Raw genomic sequence first — 12,156 nt, 5'->3', positions numbered from 1 at the left:
GCACGGCCTTTTCTGCTGCTTTTAGCAGAGGCTATCTCATGCAGATCACTCTTACCTGAACGAATTCAATAATGGTCGATCCTTTCAACCATCGAACGACTCCTTCAGGTTCCTGTCTTCACTCTCCAATATCACTGAAAAGAATCATCAAGAAACCTGGCAGCGATTGGTTAAACTGCCGGCCCAACACTGTTGTACCTTACAATAGAACGTAAAACTCCATTTTAAATTGAAACTGCGTCATAAAGCAAATATGCAGCGGAGTGGAGTATCTGGCTGACGTTCTAACTGGAAAACTAACTGCATCATCCCAAGGGTCTCCATTTATACCCAAGGTGAACATGTCATCACATGACCTCACATCAGCGGGATAATTACATCAGGTGACCTCCAAAAGGCCATTAAATCGTGCTCATCAGCTACTCAATTACATCATGGTCATAAGACAGTCACAAGATATCCATGAGGTATGCAACATTATACCTCACTTATACTCAGTCCTTTTGGACTCTTTTAAATTAGGTAGGTTGCCACAATCTTTTTATGAAACCTCCATTTCGCTTATTCTTAGAAAGAATAACGATCCAACTGAATGTTCTTATAGACCAATTTCTTTACTTAATGTTGATACTAAAATTTTATCTAAACTTTTGGCTCGTAGGATTGAAAATATTTTGCCATCTATTATTTCTGATAATCAGACTGAATTTATCAAAAGTCGATACTCCCACTTTAATATTCGTCATTTATTGAATGTTATTTATTATCCTTCTAAAGAGATATCGGAATGTGTGCTATCCTTAGATGCTGAGAAAGCCCTTTTTAACAAAAATAATCATTTATTTAAAACTTTAGAAAAATTTAACTTTGGGCCCGATTTTATTCAATGGATTAAATTACTTTATCTGTCTCCCTCCGCTCAGGTTCTTAATAACTCTCAGAATTCCAAACCATTTAAACTTCAATGTGGAACCAGACAAGGTTCTCCTTTGAGTTCTTTGCTTTTTGATTTGATATTCCACGCACTCAGTCTGAGTAAAAAACTTACCCCTGACGTCTCCTCTGTACCTACTCCCCAGCACCTTAAACCTGTGTTCTCTTGTGGCAACCATTTCAGCCCTGGGAAAAAGCCTCTGACTATCCACACGATCAATGGCTCTCATCATCTTATACACCTCTATCAGGTCACCTCTCATCCTCTGTCACTCCAAGGAGAAAAGGACAAGTTCAATCTCTTACTAGCTCTTCCTTCAGTTAGTCCTGACGAAGGGTCTCGGCCCGAAACGTCGACTGTAAACTTCTTAGAGATGCTGCCTGGCCTGTTGCGTTCCCCAGCAACTTTGAGGTGTGTTGCTTGAATTTCCAGCATCTGCAGAATTCCTCGTGTTTGCAAGTTCAATCAACCTGTTTTCATAAGGCATGCTCCCTTATAGAGGGGAAGAAGCTGTTCCAAATCTGTTAATCTTCCTCCTTGATGGGAGTTCGTTCAGCCATAATGTTGTACCAACCTAATTCACCCCAGAATCACATGTCCAATTAAACCCTTCTGCCTACGCAGAGCCCTCATCCCTCCATTCCTTGCAAAATCAAGATGCTCTCGAAGAGCATCTCGCACAACTCTGTCATCATTGCCTCCACCACCCCGGCAGCACATTCCATGCACCCACCACCCTAACAGTAAAAGCCACTTGCCCTCTCCTTGTCATCTCCTTTGAACATACTTAATGCACGCCCTCTGGTATTAGATGTTCCAACAGTGGGAGAAAGCTACCAGCTGTTTACTCTATCTGTGCCTTTTTTTAAAAAACCCTCCACAAAGATGTGGCTGACAAGAAAAGTCAAGCAAACATAAAAGAGGGCATATAATAGAGCAAAAATTAGTGGCAGGTTGGAGGATTGGGAAGCTTTTAAAAACCAACAAAAGGCATCTAAGAAAGTAATTAAGAAGGTAAAGATGGAATATGAAAGTAAGCTAGTAAATAATATTAAAGTGAATACCAAAAGTTTCTTCAGATACATAAAATGTAAAAGAGAGGTGAGAGTGGATATCGGATAGTTGGAAAATGATGCTGGAGAGGGGGACAATGAAACGGTGGATGAACTGAATAAGTATTTTGCATCAGTCTTCACTGTGGAAGACACCAGCAGTATGGTGGAAGTTCCAGTTGTCAGGGAACACGAAGTGTGTGAAGTTACCATAACCAGAGAGAAGGTTTTGGGAAACTAAAAACTCTGAAGGTCGATAAGTCAGCTGGACCAGATGGCATACACCCCAGGGTTCTGAAGAGATCGTGGAAGCATTAATAATGATCATTCAAGAATTACTAGATTCTGGAATGGTTCTGGCTCACTGGAAAATTACAAATGTCACTCCACTCTTCAAGAAGGGAGAGAGGCAGAACAAAGAAAAAAGGAGGGAGAGAGAAACCGGGGAATTATAGACCGGTTAGCCTAACGTCGGTGGTGGGGAAACTGCTGGAGTCAGTTATCAAAGATGTGATAACAGCACATTTGGAAAGCGGTGAAATGATCGGACAAAGTCAGGATGGATTTGTGAAAGGAAAATCATGTCTGACGAACCTCATAGAATTTTTTGAGGATGTAACTAGTAGAGTGGATAGGGGAGAACCAGCGGATGTGGTATATTTGGATTTTCAAAAGGCTTTTGACAAGGTCCCACACAGGAGATTAGTGTGCAAACTTAAAGCACACGGTATTGGGGGTAAGGTATTGGTGTGCGTGGGGAATTGGTTAGCAGACAGGAAGCAAAGAGTGGGAATAAACGGGACCTTTTCAGAATGGCAGGCGGTGACTAGTGGGGTACCGCAAGGCTCAGAGCTGGGACCCCAGTTGTTTACAATATATATTAATGACTTGGATGAGGGAATTAAATGCAGCATCTCCAAGTTTGCGGATGACACAAAGCTGGGTGGCAGTGTTAGCTGTGAGGAGGATGCTAAGAGGATGCACGGTGACTTGGATAGGTTGGGTGAGTGGGCAAATTCATGGCAGATGCAATTTAATGTGGATAAATGTGAAGTTATCCACTTTGGTGGCAAAAATAGGAAAACAGATTATTATCTGCATGGTGGCCGATTAGGAAAAGGGGAGGTGCAACGAGACCTGGGTGTCATTATACACAAGTCATTGAAAGTGGGCATGCAGGTACAGCAGGCGGTGAAAAAGGCGAATGGTATGCTGGCATTTATAGCGAGAGGATTCGAGAACAGGAGCAGGGAGGTACTACTGCAGTTGTACAAGGCCTTGGTGAGACCACACCTGGAGTATTGTGTGCAGTTTTGGTCCCCTAATCTGAGGAAAGACATCCTTGCCATAGAGGGAGTACAAAGAAGGTTCACCAGCTTGATTCCTGGGATGGCAGGACTTTCATATGAAGAAAGACTGGATGAACTGGGCTTGTACTCGTTGGAATTTAGAAGATTGAGGGGGGATCTGATTGAAATGTATAAGATCCTAAAGGGATTGGACAGGCTAGATGCAGGAAGATTGTTCCCGATGTTGGGGAAGTCCAGAACGAGGGGCCACAGTTTGAGGATAGAGGGGAAGCCTTTTAGGACCGAGATTAGGAAAAACTTCTTCACACAGAGAGTGGTGAATCTGTGGAATTCTCTGCCACAGGAAACAGTTGAGGCCAGTTCATTGGCTATATTTAAGAGGGAGTTAGATATGGCCCTTGTGGCTACGGGGGTCAGGGGGTATGGAGGGAAGGCTGGGGTGGGGTTCTGAGTTGGATGATCAGCCATGATCATAATAAATGGTGATGCAGGCTCAAAGGGCTGAATGGCCTACTCCTGCACCTATTTTCTATGTTTCTATGTTTCTATAGGCCAGTTAGTCTGACCTCAGTGGTTGGGAAGATGTTGGAGTCAATTATTAAGGACGAGGTCTCAGGGTACTTTGAGGAACTTGATAAAATAGGCTGTAGTCAGCATGGTTTCCTCAGGGGAAAATCTTGCCTGACAAATCTGTTGGAATTCTTTGAAGAAATAACAAGTTGGATAGACAGACGAGAATAGGTTGATGTGTACTTGGATTTTCAGGAGGCCTTTGACAAGCTGCCACACATGGGGCTGCTAAACAAACTACAAACCCATGGTGTTACAGGAAAGATTCTAGTATGGATACAGCAGAGGCTGACTGGCAGGAGGCGAAGAGTGGGAATAAAGGGAACCTTTTCTGGCTTGCTGCCAGTGACTAGTGGTGTTCCACAGGGGTCTGTGTTGGGGCCGATTCTTTTCACGTTACACTGTATGTCAATGATCTGGATGATAGAATCAATGGCTTTGTTGCAAAGTTTGCTGATGATATGAAGATAAGTGGAGAAGCAGGTAGGTTTGAGGAAGTAGAGAGGATACAGAAGGACTTAGACAGATTAGGAGAATGGGCAAAAGAAACGGCAGATGGAATACGGTGACTGGAAGTGTATGGTCATGCATTTGGTAGAAGAAATGAAAGGGTTGACTATTTTCTGAATGGAGAGAAAATTCAAAAAACTGAGATACAAATGGACTTGGGAGTCCATGTGCAAAATTCCCTAAAGGCTAATTTGCAGGTTGAGTCAGTGGTGAGAAAGGCAAATGCAATGTTAGCATTAATTTCGAGAGGATTAGGATATAAAAGCAAGGATGTAATGTTGAGGCTTTATAAAGCACTGGTGAGGCCTCACTTGGAGTATTGTGAGCAGGTTTGGGTCCCTTATCTTAGAAAGGATGTGCTGAAACTAGAGAGGGTTCAAAAGAGGATCGCAGAAATGATTGCAGGATTGAATGGCTTGTCATATGAAGAGTGTTTGATGGCTCTGGGCCTGTATTCACTGGAATTCAGAAGAATGAGGGGTGACCTCATTGAAACCTATCGAATGGTGAAAGGCCTCGATAGAGTGGACGTGGAGAGGATGTTTCCTATGGTGGGGGAGTCTAAGACCAGAGGACACAGCCTCAGAATAGAGGGGAGTGTCCTTTTAGAATGGAGATGAGGAGGAATTACTTCAGCCAGAGAGAGGTGAATCTGTGGAATGCTTTGCCACAGAGAGCTGTGGATGCCAAGTCTTTACGTATATTTAAGGTAGAGGTTTAACTCTGTAACGGCCACAGCATCCCAATTCCATTTACTGATCCATGCTCTAAGGTCACCACCCTTATCCTTGTTACTCCCAACATTAAAGTACAGATTCATACCCGGGGGTGTGCTGAGGCAGCCTAAAAGTGTTTTTCCACAGAGTCTCGTGCCAACATAGCAGAGTCGTAGAGCACTATAGCTCAGAAACAGGCCCTTTGGCCCATCTAGTCCATACCGAACTGTTATTCTGCCTGATCCCATTGCCTGGACCATAACCCTACATACCCCTCCCATCCATGTAGTTATAAAAAATTTTCTTGTTCAGCAGAGCAACACCAACAACAAAAACAGCAAAACCAAGCTGCTTTTCCATCCTCCCACCCATCCACTCAAGCCTCCAGTTCCAGGTCCTTGTCCTGTACTTGCTGACGCACAGACATTGGGCTTCTACCCCCTGAGCGATCCCACCCAGACATTTTAAGAGTCTTTGAAATGTTCCTAATGTATCAGCTGGTTCCTTAAGGTTGTCGGAGCCAGGATGGGGGTGGGGTGGGGTGGGGTGGCAGGGGTGGCAGTGGTGGTCGTGGGGATAAGTGTGTGCCTCAACTAGACTCTGACAACCAACGTTTCGGGCCGAGACCCTTCGTCAGGACTAACTGAAGGAAGAGTTAGTAAGAGATTTGAAAGTGGGAGGGGGAGGGAGAGATCCAAAATGATAGGAGAAGACAGGAGGGGGAGGGATGGAGCCAAGAGCTGGACAGGTGATAGGCAAAAGGGATACGAGAGGATCATGGGACAGGAGGTCCGGGAATAAAGACAAGGGGGGGGGACCCAGAGGATGGGCAAGGGGTATATTCAGAGGGAGAAAAAGGAGAGTGAGAAAAAGAATGTGTGTATAAAATAAGTAAAAGATGGGGTCCAAACAGTCCCTCCAGGTGAGGCAACATTTCACCTGTGAGTCGGCTGGGGTGATATACTGCGTCCGGTGCTCCCGATGTGGCCTTTTATATATTGGCGAGACCTGACGCAGACTGGGAGACCGCTTTGCTGAACATCTATGCTCTGTCCGCCAGAGAAAGCAGGATCTCCCAGTGGCCACACATTTTAATTCCACATCCCATTCCCATTCTGACATGTCTATCCACGGCCTCCTCTACTGTAAAGATGAAGCCACACTCAGGTTGGAGGAACAACACCTTATATTCCGTCTGGGTAGCCTCCAACCTGATGGCATGAACATCGACTTCTCTAACTTCCGCTAAGGCCCCACCTCCCCCTCGTACCCCATCTGTTACTTATTTTTATACACACATTCTTTCTCTCACTCTCCTTTTTCTCCCTCTGTCCCTCTGAATATACCTCTTGCCCATCCTCTGGGTCCACCCCCCCCTTGTCTTTCTTCCCGGACCTCCTGTCCCATGATCCTCTCATATCCCCTTTGCCAATCACCTGTCCAGCTCTTGGCTCCATCCCTCCCCCTCCTGTCTTCTCCTATCATTTTGGATCTCCCCCTCCCTCTCCCACTTTCAAATCTCTTACTAACTCTTCCTTCAGTTAGTCCTGACAAAGGGTCTCGGCCTGAAACGTTGACTGTACCTCTTCCTATAGATGCTGTCTGGCCTGCTGCGTTCGCCAGCAACTTTGATGTGTGTTGCTTGAATTTCCAGCATCTGCAGAATTCCTGTTGTCTGACAACCAAGTCCAGCTCCTGAACTCCACGTGTGGCTTGGCTACTAAACCCAGTGGAACCATTTTTACTGACATGAGAAGGGACAAAGGTTGGTTACTGGTGCCTTGAAACCAATCGCTTTGGGCAGATGGGGCTCGTCAGCTCATCTAGGAGAAGGGAAATTCTGATCTCAAACCTGCACTGCCTTTAAAACTCTGAGGAATAATCCGGAACTGTGATCTCTACGTGGAGCTCTAGGCTGACTGGCATCTCCTGCCATGCTGCTGGTGTCGAACTGTATCGGTCTCTGCCTTTCCTTTTGATTCATCAGCTGTGTGGAGAAGGGGAGCCTGTTACATGGGCAACCGCTTGTGTTCCATGTCGTACTGTCCAGCCTTGGGTACTGACTTAGACAGCAAGAATGTAAAAACCTATGGTCGACCAGCCTCTATCACTATACCCTGTTAGAGCATTGCAGGCACCCGTCACTCTCTGCGTGATAAAATTTACCTCTGATATCTGCCCTAAATGTTCTTCCACTGACCTTAAACGGTCGTTTCAGGTATTGACCATTTTCACCCTGGGAAAGAGGCCTTGCTTGTCCACCTTCCCTATGCCTCTTAGCATCTTGTACTCCTCTGTCAATTCATTTCTCAGCCCCCTTCACTCCCGACAGAAAAGCCCTCGCTCATTCAACTTTCCTCATGAGACATGCTCACTAATCTATCAGCATCCCGGTGAATGTGACCTGCCCCTGCTGATCAACACTGGGTGCTGCGGTAAGCAGAGCGCCAGAAAGCCAGATTCAATCCTGCCCGCGGCTGCTGTTTGTGAAGGGCTTGGAGCTCGCCGGTGAAGCAGTAACACTGTTTCTCTCCCCACAGACGCAGCCTGACTTGCCTGGTGTTTCCCGGTGTTACGTTTTGTAACTTCACAACATTAAGCTTATTCAAAGGAAGATACGGGAGTCCGAAATGTGAGTCTAACTTTGTGTTTTACTCTAAGCGAGATGGACAAGTATCACATTGTAGCGAGATGACATTTGCAATTAACGTATTTTTACATGTGACCCATTATTTAAATGAACAAAATGCTTGATCAAACAAATTATTTACAGTACTACTGAAATATTAAATACACAGCACTCCTCACTGTTTAGCTATAAACGCCAACTCACCGGAGAATGCATCTCAGCTATATAGATACTATACTGTAACAACTATCGTATACAGACATCTGCAGCATAGTAAATTTTAAATTGTTCCATTCAGACCTAAAGATTTAATCACTGTGGGAGATTCCTTACTCTTGTGCAGTAATGTCTTCCCTGACAAAGCTCTTCAACAATTGACTCTGCTCTCCTCAACTGATTGACGTGTCAACTGCAGATGATATCAGATTCAATCTCCGCTTTCATCTTAACCATGCCTAGATGATCAGTGTGTAGGAAAGTGCTTGAGTTCTGTCATTAATCTTTCCAAGTACCCACCCTTGGTCTCCTCTGTCGTCCCTCGCCAGGACTGCTTGTCCAGGAGTGAAACATCAAACCTCCTTGTTTGAGGAACCCTCCGTTTGCCTCAGCTGTTTGTCCTGCACGCTCCTCCTGAGATTGTGTTTGAGGAGATCTAAATTTGAATTCAAGGGATGACCCAGGAACAGCATTGCTGGTGAGTTGTTGGTTGTGGAGTGTGTTGCATTGCAATATGCAAGGAGGAAATTGGTAAACTTCTGAATCAGTGTCAGTGTAGTGTGTTCTGCTGACATCGTGCGCAGTGCGTTTTTTAGACTCTGGGCAAACCTTTCCACCGAACCCTTTGTAGCTGGGGGGTACGGTGCAGATGTATATGTCTTATTCCAATCATTTTCAGGAATGACTGGAACTGTTCCGCAACAAACTGTGGTCCATAATCACCAACTAAAGGCTGATTTATACTTGTGCGTCGCCGTAACCTACGCAATTGGCTTACGTACGTTGTGAGCATTTATACTTGTGTGTGGGTGTGTCTGCATCGCTCTGCAATTCACGCGCGTCACGCATGCGCACATACCTGCCCGTGCAAGGCTTCATGGTCGTGGTAGTCTTTCTCGGGGTAAACAGGAAGCGAGCGTCTTTTTTCGTAAAAGCGAAATGTGTCCTCCATAATTTCGGAGGTCTGTAAAGCTTCAGTACTGTGCAACAGTCTTAGGCACCCTAGCGATATACATGCGCCTTAGCCTGTGTATCAGATGATGAGAGGCATTGATCATGTGGATAGCCAAAGACTTTTTCCCAGGGCCGAAATCACTAACACGAGGGGTATAGTTTTAAGGTGCTTGGAAATAGGTACAGAGGAGATGTCAGGGATAAGTTTTTCACACAGAGAGTGGTGGGTGTGTGGAATGCACTGCCAGCGATGGTGGTGGCGGAAGATACGACAGGGTCTTTTAAGATAAATAGGTACATAGAGCTTTGAAAAATAGAGGGCTATGCGCTATGGAAGTTCTAGGCAGTTTCTAGAGTAGGTTACATGGTCAGCACAGCATTGTGGGCTGAAGGGCCTGTAATGTGCTGTAAATTTCCATGTTTTATGTTTGTTGTAAGCTTTTTGCACAGTACTATATATATTTCTTATTGTAATTTATTGTATATTTGATATATTGCATTAACCTGCTGCCCCACAAAACAACAAATTTCATGACATATGTCAGTGATAAATAACACAAGTTGTGAATCCAAAGGGCCCTTTCCTTGTCTAACCTGTTCAATGTTCTAGTATGGTTAGGAACAGAATCTCTTCCTCGTTGATTAGGTACATCTCAAGGCTGCATGCTCGACTCTCTTTACACACACAATGGTGACTAAACTCGGCAACAGCTATCAACTTGCCGATGACACCACTGTTGTCAGCTGAGTCATGGGTGGTAATGAGTCAGCGTACTGGAGTGAGGTAGTCATACGGTTGAGTGGTGCCGTAGCAATGACTTTGCGCTTAACATCAACAAACCAGGGAGGTGGTGACTGCTCTCCAGAAAGGGAACCGAGATAGAGAAGGTTAGCAGCTTTAAATTCCTAGGTGTGAGCATCTCCAGCCACCTGTCCTGTATCAGCACATATGGCACAACTCAGTGTTCACTTCAATGGGTACATCCTCTAGCTCAGAAAGTGGCCCCCGAGTGCACGTTTGTGATCCTCTGGTGCTGAAGACACCACTTCAAGGTCTGATGTGGTGTGCGTTTAGAGATGCTCTGCTGCACACCACTCTCGTAACGCACGGTTGTCACCTTCCTATCATCTTGAACCAGTCTGGCCATTCTCCTCTGACCTCTCTCATGAACACCGTGTTTTTGCTCACAGAACTGCCACTCACTGGATGTTTTTTTAAATTTTTCGCACCATTCTCTATAAACTCCAGAGAATCAGAATCACGTTAAATATCATCGGCATATGTTGTGAAATTTAACTTTGTGGTAGCAGTACAATGAAAGACATGATAAATAACTGAGGAAAAAAACTGTTACAGTAAGTAAAGTGCTATAAAAAGTATTCACCCCACCCCCAGAAGTTTTCATGTTTTATTGTTTTGCAACGTTGACTCACAGTGGATTTAATTTGGTTTTTTAGACACTAATCAACAGAAAAAGACGCCTTTGTGAAAACAGATCTCTAAAAAGTGGAGTGGGAGTGGGAGAGATCGTGTGGGAGGGGAGGGGATCGGATCGTGCAGCCGAGGAGGCTGTGGGCAACATATTGCAATTGAAAGGGGATGTTGTTTGAGGCAGATGGAGTAGAGACACTCATTGACAATGCCTTATCTAAACCTATGTTGAGTCTCCTCAATGGAGAACAGGTTATTTCGAGAGCACCAGATACAGCAGACAACCCCAACAGATGTGCAGGTGAAATGTTGTCTCACCTGGAAGGATTGTTTGTGACCCTGAATGATAGTAAGGGAGGAGGTGAATAGGTCATCTGATACGGGGTTGGGGGGGGGAACTCTGCTATATCTCTAAATGATAATAGTATGTTTTAACTTCTTTGTATATCCCCTCTGCACCTTCTCGGGTGTAGTCATATCTTCCTCGTAACATGCAAACTGGAACAGTGCAATGTCCTGAAGCCATGATGCACACCAGTTCTGTACACAATTCCTGTATAAAACATTCTCCATTCTAATCTCCCCACCTTTCTGAGTCTCCCAGAAAAGACAAGCACAAGTGATGACTGGGTTAGAGTTCTTTTTAATTAACATATAGAAAGTATATCACAAAGTTGTAATCAATCAGCTCCTGAATTGGTGAGTACACTCTTCTCTGTCCTCTGATTAGTGTTAAACGTAAATAGAAGAGGGTATGAACATGCCAGGAAGCATGACTGACCAAGACAAGCAACAGCATTGAAAACTCGCCCCTACCCAACCCCTCAGAAATAAAATGCAATGCCCCTCCTTGTTAATATACAAATTTCTTCCCCCTTCCTGTCCTACTCATCTCCTTTTCGCGTTCTCAATTCCCGCCCCCCCCCGCCAGTTTCATTCTACCCAAACCCAATTCCCGCTGTCCTATCCATCCCTTTCTGGTCGATGGGGCCCTCCTTTCCATCACCCGGCGAGTCTGGGGTCCTGGCGGAGGAGATGGTTCACTCAATCATGATGTGGGTGAAGAGCGAGGCAGAGGGCAAGGGGTCGCCATTGACGGACAGAAGGTGGATGTGGCGGTATCCTGAGGTTAAAACACAGAGAGAGGCCGTCAAACAGTTACTCAAAACACCCAGCACCAGCATCCCTTGGAGTTTGGAGTAGAGGTGGCTATTCCCAACATCCTTATCAACCCTCTCTCCCCACCACGTTCTTCACCCTTCCCCAACAACTGTCCACTCTCTCCACCATAGATCTCTCAGCCACTATCCCATCCCCATCCCTCACCCCTTTGCACCATTTCTGCCATACACCCCTCCCCAACGCACACACCCAATCAACAGTTTCCCTTCAATACACTGTCAAGAACTTGCCTGATGGAGGCAACATCCTTCATCAAAGATCCCCACCATCGGGCAGGAGGTACAGAAGCCTGGGGCCCTGCAACACCAGGTTCAGGAACAGCTACTTCCTTTCCACCATTTGGTTCTTGAACCAACTGGGACACTGCCTCAGTAATAGCAACACTGTGACTGGTTTGCACTTAAAACATAAGACCACAAGACCATTAGATGTAGGAGCAGAATTAGGCAAAAGTTTAAGGGGAACATGAGGGAAACTTGTTCACTCAGAGGGTCATGAGAGTGTGGAATGAGCTGCCAGCACAAGTGCTCCATGCGAGCTTGATTTCAACATTTAAGAGAAGTAGGGGAGGCTAAGGTCCTGGAGCAGGCTGATGGGAGCAGGCAGTCTAAATAGTTTAAACATGGACTAGTTGGGCTAAAGAGCCTGCTT

General features: G+C 45.3%; 1 protein-coding gene across 2 annotated transcripts in view; it reads right to left on the bottom strand.

Moving 5' to 3' along the window:
• Nucleotides 1–10,955: 10,955 nt before the first annotated feature.
• The window catches only part of plcd1a (phospholipase C, delta 1a), a 193,170-nt gene continuing 191,969 nt past the window's right edge, over nt 10,956–12,156 (bottom strand). For both annotated transcript variants that reach the window (XM_063044573.1, XM_063044572.1), the window contains exon 15: nt 10,956–11,446. In XM_063044573.1, coding sequence (XP_062900643.1) covers nt 11,364–11,446 — 83 coding nt within the window. In that variant the 3' untranslated portion in view covers nt 10,956–11,363. The remainder of the gene's footprint in view (nt 11,447–12,156) is intronic.

This window comes from Mobula hypostoma, chromosome 3, assembly GCF_963921235.1.
Source record: "Mobula hypostoma chromosome 3, sMobHyp1.1, whole genome shotgun sequence".
NCBI classification, from domain to species: domain Eukaryota; kingdom Metazoa; phylum Chordata; class Chondrichthyes; order Myliobatiformes; family Myliobatidae; genus Mobula; species Mobula hypostoma.
The sequence above is the reverse complement of the archived record's forward strand: the minus strand, read 5'-3'. Positions and strand labels throughout refer to the sequence as shown.